Source organism: Anas acuta, chromosome W, assembly GCF_963932015.1.
Source record: "Anas acuta chromosome W, bAnaAcu1.1, whole genome shotgun sequence".
Classification (NCBI taxonomy): Eukaryota; Metazoa; Chordata; class Aves; order Anseriformes; family Anatidae; genus Anas; species Anas acuta.
Window position 1 is genome coordinate 24,069,857 of NC_089016.1, and position 15,714 is coordinate 24,085,570.

The 15,714-nt window shown below is 50.4% G+C and overlaps 1 protein-coding gene and 1 long non-coding RNA gene across 2 annotated transcripts in view; both read left to right on the forward strand.

Moving 5' to 3' along the window:
- The window catches only part of LOC137846788 (uncharacterized), a 483,557-nt gene that overhangs the window by 343,343 nt on the left and 124,500 nt on the right, over window positions 1–15,714 (forward strand). The window lies entirely within an intron of this gene.
- On the forward strand, window positions 2,290–5,594 carry LOC137847256 (adenosine 5'-monophosphoramidase HINT1-like). Its single transcript, XM_068665547.1, has 3 exons — window positions 2,290–2,432; window positions 4,627–4,732; window positions 5,437–5,594. Exons 1-3 carry the CDS (start codon window positions 2,296–2,298, stop codon window positions 5,554–5,556), a joined length of 363 nt encoding a protein of 120 aa, XP_068521648.1. The 5' UTR covers window positions 2,290–2,295; the 3' UTR covers window positions 5,557–5,594.

The following is a 15,714-nucleotide window of genomic DNA, read 5'->3' on the forward strand; positions in this document are numbered from 1 at the left end:
AATGTGTGTCAATAGAGAGCTTGAAGGAAAATGTATTCGTATGTTCTTTCCTTGAAGTCTCTGATACCTGGGGGTTTCAGAACAACTGCTAACTGTTATGACTTCTGAATGGGACACTATGCAAGCCCCTGATATCTTGATATCTGGCCAGGAGATTAGGGAGAAGGGAAAAGCTGAAGGACGGCTAAAAGACAAAGCTTGCAGGGAACGCTGTGCAAGCTTTTGACATACAGCCAAGGAGTACAACGAAGAAGGACAAGAAAAAAAAAGCCTGAGAGGAAGACTATGAGCCTTCATCATGAAAGACCCCCAGAGGGAGCACCAGAGACTGATACGCATGCTCCAGTAGGAGGGTTCAGATTCCGGAACTAATTATAATAACTCCGTTGTTTTTTTTAGAAATAGTAATGAATACGTATTAGTCTAGGAGCATAAAAAAGTCAGCATCTTGATGTAACGGGTGTGCGACTTGGTGGAGCGGAGACTCCCGGCGCACCCAGCGCTGTTTGCTTACCTCTATTCTTTTAATAAATTGTAAACTTTGATTATAATCCTATTTTGGGACTGAGCTACTTATAACATGATCCAGCTACGTGAGCAGAAGACGGATCCTGGGGCTATAGGACCCCAATATATATGCTTAATAGAATAATTAGGTTAGAAGCTGTAATAGAAATAGTTGTAAATAAAACCGGAGATGCACTTGGATTAATTGCAAGGCAAAATACTAAGATGAGGACTGCTTTGTATCAAAATCGCTTAGCTTTGGATTATTTGCGCAAGAAGGAGAAGTCTGTGGAAAATTTAACCTTAGTAATTGCTGTTTTATAGATTGGTGATGAAGGTGTTTCTTCCTAGTAGCTGGTAGAATGCTATGTTTTGGCTTAGGATGAGAAGAGTGCTGATAACATGCTGATGTTTTAATTGTTGCAGAGCAGTGCTTAGGCCAAGCCAAGGGCGTTTCAGCTTCTCACTCTGTCCTGCCAGCGAGCAGGCTGGGGGTGCAGCAAGAGCTGGGAGGAGGGCTGGACTGCTCGGGGTTAGGCTGGGCATCGGACAGCGGGTGGTGAGCAATTGCATTGTGCATCACTTGTTTCATACACGTTATTATTAGTAATACTATTATCATAACGATTGTCTTTATTGTTATTATTATTATTTATCTGTCTTTATCTCAACTCACGGGCTTCGCTTTCCCGTTTCTCTCCCCATCCCAGAGAGGGAGGGGAGAGGGTGAGCGAACGGCTGTGTGGTGTTTAGCTGCCGGCCGGGTTAAACCACAACAGAAGGAAAAGCTGTAAATGAACTTGTAAAAGAAACGAAGAAAATTGCACATGCCCCAGTTCAAACTCGCAATGGAATCGAGCTAGGAGGATTATCGGGGGGGGGGGGGGGGCTTTATGGGTGTTGATTGGCTTACTAAAAGTGGGATGGTTGTACTGGGGGGATATGTGGAGGATTTTAATAATTCCATGTTTTACCAGACCAATACACTCGGTTATACAAGGAATGCAAATACCTGCGGTACCTGTTGTGGGAATAGAAATGTTGTTTTTGCAGAGTTCCGTTGTTTAGAGGGAAGGAACTTGGTACTGAGATATGCTTGCAGTGATAAGCAGCTTAGCAGGCGACCTCGTAAAATGCAGACAACCGGACTCCTTAGGACAATTAGGTGAAAATGGCGGTGTCAAGTCAGATAAGTGAAGAAACATTACCACATCAGATAGGTTGTGAACCTGGATTACCCCCTCAGTGGGGAAACAGGGGAGGGTCCTGTCATCAAAAAGCGTATAAACTGTGTTTTGGAACTAGTAGGCGCGCTCTCCTGCTTGTGGGGCGCCCGCCATTGCAATCAATCGCGAGTAAATTACTACTTCGCTGAGATCCTCGCCTGAGCCTAAGCTATCGGCTACGGAGCGTTTCTCACCCTCCCTTCCAACCCAAGCCACGCTCTGATTCTATGAGCGGAGCGCCTGTTCTGTGGAGCTCGTTTCCCAGCCGTGCAGGGCCCAGATTCCCTCCGCGGAGCCGCCCAGCCCGTTTTCGGGCGCCCACTTCCTCCCTCCCGGTCGGCTCCCTCCGCGCCCCGAGGGCACGCGACCTCCCTGAGCGCCGATAAGCACCGGGTCGACGGGAGCGGAGCCGCCGAGAGGGCGGGGACAAGGGAAGAGGGCAGGCGAGGCAGCCAATCGAGGCGCGGGGGCGGTCGGCGGCGATCTGTCGGCCCAATGAGCGCCGCGGAGGGCCGGGCCGAGTGCGGGAAGTGAGGGGGCGTTGTACCGAGCGGGCGCCGTCATGGCCGACGGGATTGTTAGGGCGCAGGCCGCCTGGCCCGGTGGCGGCGCTGCCGCTGCTTTCGGAGAGGTCGCCTGCAAGGGCAAGGAGGTCCCCGCCAACGTTCTCCGTGAGGATGAGCGGTCGTGGACGAGGAGGTAGCCGCGGCGTTGTTGTGCGAGTCTTTCCTTCCTTTCCCTCGGCCGCTCGCAGGCCCTCTGAAACGAGGGCCCGTCGCGGGTCCCGGGAGTGCGGCAGGGCGGGTGGTGGCCTTGCTGCGGGAGGGAGGGAGGGACGGTCGGTCGGTCGGTCGGTCGGGGTCTCTCCGGCTCGTGGCGCTCTCTACTGCAGCGCCTCTAAAACGCCGCGCTTCTTCGGTGCCTGCCCCCGGGGTGCCACGGCGCGTACTGGGTCGCCGGCGCAGTCGGTCTCCTTGGGGGTTCGGACTGTATGCATATAGGCAGTGAGCATCGCAGTAGTGACCGTAATCAGTCGTTTCTGCGCTGCTGATAGCCTTGCAGAGACGCCCCGGCTCGGCTGTGCTAGGCTTTGGTTATGGCACCACCCCCACCGCGCACACGAGCGCACGCTCTCTCCAAAGTGGCTTGTGAAAGGGAAGAATTGCAGCTTTTCCTAGCTTTCTTAAACGCCTAGAAACCAGTCAATCCCGCAGGCTGCGAGAGCTTCCCAGCTCTCATTTCCGTGCTGGAGGTGGGCCGTGATAAGAGCATGCTGGCAAGGTTCACTGATGCTGGTGCGCCGCAACGTGCTAGGAGCTAAGTGAGCAGCTGCGGAGAGTTATGAAAAAGTTGCAGATGTTATCTGCAAGGTGCTAACTTTAAGTTAGTGTCCAGCCTAACCGTTGTTGCTGTTCTTAAATTTGAAATGCTAAAGATAGGACAGCTAGGGATTTCCTCTGCTTCTGACGGCAGGGTTTATCTGCAGCGTGGAAAACAGGCCCTTAGTGAAAGGGGCTGCGTTGCCCGCTCTGCGTGCTGACTCGTAGAATGGTTAGGCTTGGAAGGCACCCTTAAAGATCATCTAGCCCAACCCGCCTGCCGCGGTCAGGGACGTGTTTCACTAGATCGGGTTGCTCAAAGCGTTGACGCGTTGCTTGGAACAGCGCTTTCTTAATAGGTCTCGGTAATGTTGCAGCTGCCGCCCGTTTGGAGTACTGGAAGCGTTCAACTGCTCTCCGGAAACTGTGCTTGCGGTAGCGCCCTGCCTTTACGAAAGGGCGCGTTTCCTGTCTCCTTCGTGTTGAAGGCTGCGCGAGGAGTCTGTGTGTGTGTGTGTGTGTGTGCGCGTGCGCGCATCTGTTTTGACTTGGCCGTACTGGCTGCAGCAACGTATGTAACCTGAACGCTGTGCTTGATTGGAGAACCAGGCCGTTAACTTGAGTCTGATGAGTGACTTGAGAGCAGACAACCTACTCTGACCGCTCTTAGTGCGACACGTTTCCTGGAGGACGAATTAGTTGCAGTTTCTCGCTTGGTCTTAACTTGAGGCGGGGGGAGGGGGCGGGGGGCTTAGAACCACTTCTGGAGCGTAGTTGGCTCTAGCGAATGGTCTTGAATTTGCTTAGCTCACTGTACCGAAGGCCTGTTTCACGGTTGAGCGATGTTATAGGGAGGAGTGTGAGGAAGGCTTATAATTCTCGATTGTCGTGCAGTGAAAGGCGATGGTGAGTAAGAAGTACAAAGCATCTGTGGAATCGAGTCTTATCGGCAGTGTTTCAGTCGCATCTAAAACAAATAAAAATAGCGGAAGTCGCTAACCTGAAGTACTCGGCTGTCTCGCTGCCCCCGTCACCTTGCGCGCTGGATCCTGCTTCTGGTGCCATATGCAGTTTCTGTCTGCTGGTGATTTGGGGAGTTCCCTCGCAATTAGTTGCGAGTTGATGGTTTCCTACAGGTCGGTGGTATTTGTGTTTCGAAGGTGATGCCTTGGCCTCGGTCTGGAGGTGTCTGACGTCGGGCCGGCCGTAACGGGCTAATTTGGAACGTTCCTTCCCCTGAGTAGGTGGCGTTCTCGAGGACGGAGAGTTAATACGGCCTCAGCCGGATTACTCCAGGTTCTTTGAAGATGCCTTCCTGCTTCTGGCCGAGGCAACATTTGGACGTAACCGAAGGACGGTTAGCCATTGTTTGCCGCTTGTGTGTCTTGTGCGTAGAAGGTAGAGAACTTTGCCTATTCAAAGCTCGCTTAAGAAGAATGGCTGTTTTGTCGTGCGCGTTTGGGGCGCCTGATAATCTGCTTTGGTAGGGCGAGTTCAGTGGGGCATAGTGATTTGCTGAAGCTGTTGCCTTTCTCTGAAGCCGACTACGTTTTAACTGTTTACTCTTCCTCCAGTGCCTTGCGTTCCGTGATAGTTCGCCTCAGGCTCCAGTGTTTTTTCCTAGTCCTTCCTGAGAAGGTAGTTGTCCGGTTATGTGAAGCAGAAGATTCTGGCGGACCCGTGAGTACTGTGGGAGCTTTCTGTTCGCTAGGCTGGCTGTACCTGTAACTGGTTTGTAACTTCCTAGACTCTTTCCCGTCCCCTCTTTTCCTCTGGATGTTGCAGAGGGGCGCACAGTAGGCTATTTGGGGTTGTCCGATGCTGTAGTCTTTCGCCTCTAGCTTGTAATGGAGCTGAGCTTTTTGACTGAGAGCAGTGATATAAAGCGATGCTCGTCTCCAGCTACGCGCTTGCAGTGCAAAAAGCAGCGTTGTTCCGACGTGCGGTCTGATGCCCGTTTTCACGGTTTCCGGACAGCGGGGGTGGTGCCTTGACTATGCAGAAGAGGGCTTGGGGTTTGGTCAGGTCAGAGGCGAGGAAAGGGAAAGCTGTTTGAGCGGCGCTTGGGTGTTTGTTTTGCTGTTAGCTATGCAAGTCAAGTTCCAAGGCTCTGTGAGCTCACGCAAGAGAAAAGGCACCGTGAAGCTTTTATTTTCCGCCAGAGCGGCTTACGTTGCCCGAAGCTATGACGGGGGCTTTAAGCCCCGAGACAAATTCAGCTTCTGTGACTGTTTTGTAGTCTGTTACTGTCTAGAGGGTAATTCAAAGAGCAGCGGTTGAATTGTGAAGGATTAGCTAACCGTGTTCTGTGGGTGGTTCTCTGCTCGCGTTCATTCTGTGCGTCGTGGCGCAGCACGTTAGGTGACGTTATTTCCTTTTTCCAGCTTCTTGGGCGTTTCGTGGTTGTTGGCAAGAAGTGTGCTGCTAACCTGGACCTGACCAATGGATTCCGGATGGCTGTGAATGCCCACCCTCGGGCCCTTCAGACTATCGCCGCCGAATAGGTTTCATATGTTGCCCATCAGTCTAGCCCCTGTTGATGTTTGATTTATTATTTTTTTTGGACGGCTGTCTATGGAGGGTAAGAAAGAGCTTTGAGCAGCGTTTGCACAATAAAGATGGAGCATGGGGATATCACCTCTGTCTTGCGTGTCTTACCGATGGAAATAGTTCCGCAAGTTAAAACGGCGTCTCCCTGGAGCGCACGTGTGTAGAATGTTTTGGTCCGTTGACAGTGTCGTGTAGGTGGTGGTTTGCCCATTCATTTGGAACGCGAAGCTAGAAGCGCTCGGCGGTCCTGTGGGTCTCCGTCTTCCTAAGACGATCTAGGATGTGCTGTGTGTTTGAGGCCTTGCTATCTTCCCCCTGCTCCCAAATAAAAGGGCACGCTTTTATTGCGAAATAGCCGTGTTGAGGACTGGCAGATGTAGAACCAGAGAAGAATAAGGTTGGAAGAAAGCTTCCAGGCGTTGTCTGTTGTCTGCCCCTGTCCCGAGGAGGAGGCAGAACAAGCTCTACCGGGTGTGATTTCTGACAGGTGCTTGTCAGCCTGTTCTTGACTACCCTAGGAGTTTTGCTACCGCTTTCTTTTCAGTCCTCCTCGTGGCTTTCGCAACTTTGAGAAGGAATTCCTCCCACAGGATGTAGAAGGCTCTGGGATTCTTGAGTCGGCTTCTGATAAGTTCGAGACTCGGCTGCCGTTCTCTTTATTTTTTTTTTGCATTTATTTTTAGTGTCTTTTTTTTTTCCCCTAAACGAAGTCCGTTGTTCAGTAACTAGAAGAAGGATTAGGTAAAGGCACCATAAGGCTTTTAAATGCGATCACCTCTCGTGCTTTGTTAGACCTCTGGCTTCGCTCTGCTCCTTGTTTAATCGCGATTACATTCAAGGCTTACTGGAGCGTGGGAACGTTAAAATGCTATTAAATACTCTTAGTGTTTGAAACTTGCTAAATGAGATGATTTTTGTGACTCCGTTCCTCATAAAGAAACTTGATTCGTTAGCAGGAGAAATGATCTTTGTTACTGGATCTGTTTGCGGGGTTAACGATTGCAGCTGTGAATGACTAAAGTCTTTTGAGGAAGCTGAATGATAAAAACCAAACCAAGAAACAGCCCTTGGTCTACTCGAAATAATATAGGATTTGCCGTTTGTGGGGTCACGTGAAAATAGTCGTGCAAGTCAACTAGTTTGGGGGGGAGGGGTGGGTGAAGGTGGAGATGCTGTTGCCCTTTCAGAGAAAGCTTCTTAAGTTGGCACTTGACCAACTGTTCTATTTCCGTATTTTCCCTTGGTCTCTTTCATTGATCTGTTTTGTTGACCTAGAAGAGCCGATGGAACTGCTCAAAGAAACGTGCTCAAGTGGACCTTGAGTAAGTATTTACATGTTCAACTGTTCCCCGGTCGGTCTAGCTAATGCTATCAGCGCTTGTATTCTTTTACAAAAGATGTTTAATTCCCGAGACAGTAGAGGAGGAAGACCACTGGTAATCTCTCTGCTTAAGAGGCACTGTTAGGCAACCGCAGAAGGCGAAGAAACTTGCCCCCGAGGCACCAATCTGACCCTTCTTTTAGCCTGTATGCTTTCAAAGAGCGTATCATAGAAGCATAGATTGGGCAGGGTTGCCAACCACTAGAACAGGCTGCCCAGAGCTGCATCCAGCCTGGCCTTGAACGCCTCCAGGGATGGGGCATCCACGACCTCCCTGGGCAACCCGTTCCGGTGCCTCACCACCCTCTGAGTGAAAAACTTTCTCCTAATATCTAACCTAAATCTCCCCTGTCTTAGTTTAAAACCACTCCCCCTTGTCCTATCGCTATCAACGCGTGTATTTTTACTCCTGTTTATACAGAATCACAGAATCGTAGGGGTTGGAAGGGACCTCAAGAGATCATCGGGTCCAACCCCCCTGCCAAAGCAGGTTCCCTAGAGCAGGCTGCCCAGGTAGGCGTCCAGACGGGCCTTGAACATCTCCAGAGAAGGAGACTCCACAACCTCCCTGGGCAGCCTGTTCCAGTGCTCCGTCACCCGCACCGTGAAGCTGTTCTTTCGCACATTGGTGCGGAACTTCCTGTGGTGGCTTTACCGTGCTAGGCAGCTAAACACCACAACCGCTCTCTCGCTCCCCCTCCTTAGATGAGGAGGGGAAGAAGTAAAGGAAAGAACAACTCACGGGTTGAGATGAGGATAATTGAATTAAAGGGAAAAAATAATAATCTTTCCTTGATAATAATAACGATTATTATTATTAACTAAACAATTTAATTAAAGGGGGAAAAAAAGGGAAAGGGAAAAAAGGAAAAAACCAAAACAAATAAAGGCTACGTGGAAGTGCAGAGGAAAGAAATTACTCTCTACTTCCCACAAATGAGCGATGCTTGACCACGTCCTTGAAGCAGGGCCTCAATGCGCGTAGCCGGTGTTTGGGAGGAAGACCGACGTTTTCACAAGGAGAGCCCAGCCTTCCCCTCTTCTTCCTGTTTCCACCTTTTATTGCTGAGTGTGACATCGTACGGTATGGAATATCCCTTTGGTTGGTTGAAGTCAGCTGCCCTGGTGATGTTTGTCTTCTCGCTTTTTTGCCCACCCCCTAGGAGGGTTAGAGAGAGTCCTGATGCTGTGCCAGCGCTGCTCGGCAGTAGACGCAACACTGGTGTGATACCACTGCTGTTCTAGCTACAAGTGCAGAGCACAGCACTGTATGGGCTGCTGCAGGGAAAGTTAACATCCCAGCCAGACCCAGTACAGGCCGTTGCCCCTTGTCCTATCCCCACTAACCACTGCAAAGAGGGTGGCGAAATCCCACTGTCTCCCACGCTGAAGGTATTTGTAAACATTGATAAGATCCCCTCTCAGTCTTCTCTTCTCCAGGCTGAACAGACCCAGGTCTCTCAGTCTTTGCTCATAGGGAAGATGCTCCAGGCCCCGTATCATCTTTGTTGCCCTCCGCTGGACTCTTTCCAGGAGATCCTTGTCTTTTTTTGTACCGGGGAGCCCAGAACTGGACACAGTACTCCAGGTGAGGCCTGCCCAGGGCAGAGTAGAGGGGGAGGATCACCTCCCTTGACCTGCTGGCCACGCTCCTTTTAATGCACGCCAGGATCCCATTGGCCTTCTTGGCCACCAGGGCGCACTGCTGGCTCGTGGTCAACCTGTCGTCCACCAGGACCCGCAGGTCCTTCTCCGCAGAGCTCCTCTCCAGCAGGTCATCCCCCAGCCTGTACTGATACATGCGGTTGTTCCTTCCCAGGTGCAGGACTCTACACTTGCTCTTGTTAAACTTCATTTGGTTTCTTCCCGCCCAGCTCTCCAGCCCGCCCAGGTCTCGCTGAATGGCAGCACAGCCTTCTGGCGTGTCGGCCACTCCTCCCAGCTTTGTATCATGGGCGTACTTGCGGAGGGTGGACACTATTCCCTCATCAAGGTTGTCGATGAAGATGTTGAACAAGACCGGACCCGGCACCGACCCCTGGGGAACACCGCTGGTCACAGATCTCCAGCCGGACTCTGCGCCGCCGATCGCCACCCTCTGAGCTCGGCCAGTCAGCCAGTTCTCAACCCGCCTTACCGTCCACTTGTCTATCCCACGCCTTCTCAGCTTTGCTAGCAGGGTGTCGTGGGAGACAGTGTCAAAAGCCTTGCTAAAGTCAAGGTAGATGACGTCCACTGCTCTCCCTCCATCAACCCAGCTGGTGATGCCATCATAGAAGGCTACGAGGTTGGTTGAGCACGATTTCCCCTTGGTGAATCCATGCTGACTACTCCTCATAACTTTCTTCTCTTCCAGTGGCTTGGAGATGGCATCCGGAACAAGCTGTTCCAACAGCTTTCCAGGGACAGAGGTGAGACTGACCTTTCCAAGAGCTCCACATCCTTCTTGTGCTGGGGGCCCCAGGCCTGCACGCAGTATTCCGGGTGGGGTCTCCCAAGAGCAGGGTAGAGGGGGAGAATCACCTCCCTCTCCCTGCTGGCCACCCCTTTTTTTAATGCAGCCCAGGACTTAGTTGGCCTTCCGGGCTGCAAGCGTGCGCTGCTGGCTCACATCCAGCTTCTTGTCCGTCAGGACCCCCAAGCCCTTCTCCGCGGGGCTGCTCTGAAGTTCTTCTTCTCCCAGCCTATAGAGATACCTAGGATTGCCCCAGCCCAAGGTCAACGCCTTGCACTTATGGCATCCCTTCCCTCTATTGTATCGACTGCACCGCTCAGCTTGGTGTCATCCGCAAACTTGCGCGATTCCGTCGTCTGTGCCATTGCTAAGGATGTTGAAGAGCACCGGTCCCGAGCCCGACCCCTGAGGGACGCCACTTGTGACCGGCCTCCGCCCAGACATAGAGCCGTTGGCCACAACCCTTTGGCCGCGACCAGCCAACCAATTCTTTATCCACCCAACAGTCCATCCTTCAAATCCCTACCTCTGCAATTTAGAGAGAAGAATGTGGTGAGGGACCATATCAAAGGCTTTGCTCGGTCCAGGTAGCGTATCCTATCCCAGGACTGGTTTCAGCCGTAAACAACAAACAGTTATGAAGAGAGATGTAGCTTTGTAAATGTTTTTGTTGCCTTGGGTGAATTGGTGGCTGGTCACGTTGATTGGCCCACGTGGTAGCTGGGAGATGGCCGACGGGGAGGACTGAGATGTTAAAGCTGCCTGTGGTTGCCTGCCCCCAGCCCCGTCCCCGTGGGCCATCCCGATGGCAGTAGCGCCCGCCTGGAAGCTCAAACTAAAGCGAGCGTATTCTGATGTCGTTACCCTCCAAGCCTGTCAGAGAGGCAGAAGCGCTGTGGCCTCCTCAGGCAGGAACTGCACGTGTGGGGACGGCCGCGTCCCTGCCGCCGTGTCGGGCCAGTTTGAGCTCCGCTCTCCGTGCGGCTGCAGGGCACCGCGGACCACGCTTGGGCAGCCTCGGGGGGCGCTGCCTAGTTTTCCAGAAGCTTCCTCCCCAGCTGAGCAGAAACCCAGTTGTGATGCGTCAGGGCTGAGCACAGGCTTTGTATTCCTTCCCGCCACCCCCTGCACGGGAGGTGCAGCTTTCCCCCTTGGAAACACCAGCGGTTGAAGTGGGGCTCTCAGGGAAGGTTGTGGAGCAAGTTCTGAAAAGGTAAGATTGCCGGGTTTTAAGAATTGATCCGGTAACTCTGTGCACAGACCAAGGTAAGAAATGTTAAGTATTGCCTTGGGGGTCTGGTGAGACTCTGCGTGATGTGTGATTGAGACGTACTTTTGTACGAAGCGAGTGTGGAGTCCTGATCCGCGGTTCCGTGGCTCCGCGAGGGGCGCGGCCGGAGATGGACGAAGCGTGAGATAAGGGAGAGAAAGGAAGAGTCTCGGGAAATTTGGTGTACGGTAATCCTTGCACAGGGAAGTGCTTGGAAGTACACCAGGGAATCTGGTAAATTCATAGGTGTGTGGTAGCCCTTGCAGGGGGAAGTGCTTGGCAGTACACCCCCGTTTTCCAGAATCGGAACGTTAGTGTGAGGTACCCTGCAGGAGGGAAATTTCTGTAGCAGCACACTGACAAGGGCTAGGAAAAATGGGAAATATGAGTTCCAGGGGACAGGGAGATATCCCTGGGGGAGTGCCTACCAACAGTTCTTCCTGAAGAATGATAAGAAATTGGAAACATAATCCCAAAATTAGAGGAGATTGTAAAAGAAAAAAAATAAAATTAAATATTGTGTATCAGTCTGGACAAAAGAACCAATTAAGGAAACAGCAGTGTTTTGGCCAAAATAGGGGTCTGATGAAAATTCAGGCTTTACATTTATGTGTAAACAATAAGCTTCCTTTTTCGGAGAAGGAGCCAAGTTATGCTCCCTATAATCCTAATACTGTACCCGTGGCAGCAGCAGTCACTCCAGGAAGGGAGACAGGGACTGTAGTTAACACTGTCCCTAAAGAAGGATCGTGCTCTAGGCTCTGTCAAGAATTAGAACAAGGTAGAAGATATGTTGAGAATTTTGCCTTCCCTGGTACTGACAGTACTAACACTAACCGTGTATCCTCTTAGGTGAACTACCCCCCGTCCTTAGCAGCAGAGAGGTTAGGACTTTTAAGAAGGAGAGGAAGTGTTTATTCGAGGACCCCAAGAGCCTAGCTGAACAATTAGACCAGTTCCTACGACCTGACTTATACTCTTGGGGAAGGGAATTATGCCTGTAAGTATGTTGTTTACAGGGAAAGAAATGGGAATGATCAGGAGGAGAGCTGCTATACAAGAATGGGAAAGAGCTCATCCTCCAGGACCAGGGGTAATACCGGCAGAGCAGAAATACCCACTTGCCAATCCTGGCTGGAGTAACAATAGTGTGCAACACAGAAATCATATGAGAGGCTTGGGGTCAGAATGAGAAAGTACTCGGGGATGAGTCCCGAGGACCCGGTATCCCAAGGGCTCTTGAAAGTTCATTGTGTGATTAAAGCCTGGCGAGATACGCAGAAAATGCTCCAGAAGGTGGGGGGCTGTAGTGAACAGTCACTGGGGGACCCTCCTGCGGGAGGCCCTGGAGGTGTGTGTCCGGAGGGGAGATGAGAAGGAAAAGCAGAGAGCGAAACTAATGGTATTGACAGTGCAGCGGGTAGTGAGGCAGAGGGTTGGAGAAAGAGGAAGAAAATCTTCAGGGGGAGTCAGGGCCAGGATGGAAAGGAGAGGAAGAGAGATGAAGGAATGGCAGGCAAAGAAGGCTGCCTGTGTTGTGGCCTGAATCCTAGCAGGGACAGGCTTTGATAAGATGTTTTAAGTGTGACCAAGGATTCCCAGGGGATGCGATGTATGATTACATTGTACCAAGAAAAGACTGCCTGGGGAAATGAGGCCCGTAAGTCTCTCTTTGCTGTTCCTTGCGTGATAGCAACATCGCGGTTCCCCCTGCATTCTCTACAGCTATAGGTAACCATACAGCTTGCCTCTCACGGCAGGGTGTGAGTGCTGCCCAGCATCTGGGAGAATTTGCCTTGTGCTACCAAGGACTCGATGGGAAACTGCTCAAGACTTGAGATCCCCACCCAGGGCAGATCTCTGGTGGTACGGTGGAGGGAAGATCTTACGGTCCACCCTACCATATAACTGGGGAGGCACTTGTGCGCTTGTTCGATTAGCTATACCCTTCACCCTGGCATTTGAAAGAGAAACATCACAAATACCCAGAAGAAGTTAAAGAGGCTTAGGAGTATCATTCGATGACAGAGTATACATAGATTCTCTTGGGGTGCCTAGAGGAGTTTCCGATGAACAGAAAGCCAGGAATCAAATTGCTGCAGGGTTTGAGTCACTGTTCTGGTGGGTAACGATCGATAAGAATGTGGATTGGATTAATTATATTTATTCTAATCAGCAGAGAGTCATAAATTATACAAGGGATGCGATGAGAGGAATCGCTGAACAACTAGATGCCACCAGCAAAATGGCTTGGGAAAACAGAACATCGTTAGATATGATGCTCGCGGAGGAAGGAGGTGGGGTGTGTGTGTGAGATACTGAGCAACCATGGTTGCACTCTTATACCCAGCAATACTGCCCCAGATGGCTCAGTAACTAGAGCATTTGCAAGGGCTTACCACCCTTGCCAGTGAATTGGCAGAAAAAGTAGGCATATTTACATCCTTGATCGTAGTTGTAGGAGTTTTGACAGCCATTGGTTGCTGCGTTATCCCCCGTGTAAGAGGACTAGTACAGTGGTTAACTGAAACCGCACTATTGAAACAAATGACCATGGAGCCACCACCTTACTCAGATAAGGTGACAATGAGGAGATGGAAAGTGAAGGAGAAGAAGAAATCTACCAAATTACACCTTAGAGAAAGGTTTTTCAAAAATCAACGGTTTATAAAGAAGAAAAGGGGGGAATTGTCATTTATAACGGTTGGGGGCTCGTCCGGGATGGCTTTGGTTCCTGAATTCTGATTTGATCTAGGAGAGGCGCCCCACCATTTGGTGGCTCCTGTTCGAGTCAGGTCGGGACTAATGCCATCTTGAACCTGAATAAAGGTAAGCAAAGAATTTGATTTTGTTATGAGCTCCCTTGCCGGCTGCAGCACTGTATTTTGCCCGTAATTCTGCGCGCGAAGATCCGAACGAAGACGACGGAGTCGTAAGCATTTAAGGCGTGTACCGTTCGGTTGCCTGTGTGTGTGAGAGTGTGACTGAGACGGAACTTAGTTCCGAAGCGAGTGTGGAGGTCTTCTAACCGCGGCTCCAGTCTCCCGCGAGGGACTTGGCCGGTGAAGGACCGAAGCGATTCCTATAGGATTCGTGGGTGGGTGATAGGTCCTAAACCCCCTGCAAGACACTCTTACTAAGGTAACCAAGGGCTGTGGGAATTGCCATAGTGAAATTCCTAGATGGTTCAGACAGAATTGAAGACCAAGGACCAGAAGAAAGGGAGCAAATTACCAGACATACCACCAGAAAGTCCATTAAGGAATAATGATTAGCGGACGCCCCTAGGTGCACCCTGAGTGTTTTGCTCGGAGGGGACTCCACTCTCGGCCGCTCACCGCAGGAGCAGACAAAGGCCTCCTGAAGCTGCGGACAAGCGGTATGTTTTCAGCTGCTGGAGGGATACTAACTGGAGTGTTAATAATTGTATGTCTTATTCTTAAACGTCCAGGTATTTTGTGTTGAAAGCATTTGTGTAAGTGTAAGGGTTTGAAACCAAGTGGAATGAGTCACTCCACGAAGAACACGGTCAGAGACAATACTCGTTTGGTTGGTTATCATTCTAAATTATATTCTTGTGGTATGAATGAGATGTGCTAGAGGCCTCTCTGTGTGATTGCATGATTGTGCTGTGGGAGTGAGACGCAGCGTCGCTGCGAAGCGAGTGCGGAGTTCCGATCCGCGGTTCCGTGTTCTCCGTGAGGGGAGGGGCCGGAGACGAGCGAAGTGCGTGACAGACCGAAAAGAAGTGCTGTTTTATCCAAGTGTTGATTGGTGGTGCCCAATATATGGGCCTGGCAGTGTATCTTGTGATCCTATTTTTGCTCTTAAATGCTTTGAGTGTGACAAGAAAAAAGGCGGGAGCATTATCTAAGTAACTAACAGTTTAGAAGCCCTGGCGGATTTGCTGTGGTGTTTGGTCAGTTTCCCAAGTACTGGAGAGGGGGAGGGGGCTGACTGATTATGGAAGCGGTAGAACGGAGAGAGTCATTTCTTTGGTGGTTCGGGTTTGAGCCCTGGGAATTCGGTAAGAAGGGGGAGAGCGAATTTATTTAGGCCTCAATACCTTTTTAAACCCCCCATATTGACGGATACACAGGAGTGATTCCTTGTTTTGTATGGGCTCACTAAGAAAGCGCATGAGAAAAATCGGCATTCGGCTTGAAATTCGGTCCTGTTGAAATGTCAATTTTGTGGAAACGGTGGTCATGTTCGTCTAGAAGACGGAAGGCTGAGTGCTTCAGCTGTTTTCCTGAAGTTCCGTGGCTTTATGATTGGAACGGGGCTCATTAATAATCTGAAATAGTAAAGTTTGTACGTGGGAAGAAGCGTTCAATCCCAGAGAATTGGGGCATTAGGGAAGAAGATTAGGAAAAGATGGTAAAAAACCCGCAGTAAAAAGGTTTGCGTGGAAATTGAAGCAAAGGACGGTAACTAGTAAGGAATAGTAATAAACAAATAAATAAAAGGGAATGGGAAATCAAGGAAACGGGTAACATCCAAAACAAAGACGTTTTAAAGAAAGCCTCCTTGGGTGCATATTGGCACATTCGAAGGATATTGTTAGAACTGGGGGCACGGAAAGGAAGAGGACTTTCACTAAGTATTGCAATCAATGGTGGCCACTACATAAGCTAAATGGCCACTTTATGGATCAATCGACTATAAGGCTATCTTGCAACTAATGTTTTTGAGGAGAGAAGGAAAATAGGATGAAATGTAGTATACTGATAGGTTGTTTCAGCATCTTAGAGAGAAAAGGAGTGGAATTAATTGGCCCTTGACTGAGCCTTTGGTGTTGGCATGAGAAAAGTACAGGCTGGAGAAAGATAAAAGGAAGTGTTAAAAGAGTTGTCGACGGTGTTAAAGGTGTGGCATGTAGTATTTAACAGAGCTGTTTGAAGTTGAATGAGCAGGGAAAGAGGATGTAGGAATGTTAATAGTTCTGCCTCAACAGGAGGCTGTGATCTCAAAATCACCGGTGTGAGCCCTTTGGGGCAGAGGGA

Bases quoted from the DNA above. Each gene is read 5' to 3' on its own strand.
- LOC137847256 (XM_068665547.1), top strand. From the start codon at position 2,296: ATGGCCGACGGGATTGTTAGGGCGCAGGCCGCCTGGCCCGGTGGCGGC. The intron at 2,433-4,626 runs GTAGCCGCGGCG...CTCTTCCTCCAG, and splicing joins GAGCGGTCGTGGACGAGGAG to TGCCTTGCGTTCCGTGATAG. The intron at 4,733-5,436 runs GTGAGTACTGTG...TCCTTTTTCCAG, and splicing joins CAGAAGATTCTGGCGGACCC to CTTCTTGGGCGTTTCGTGGT.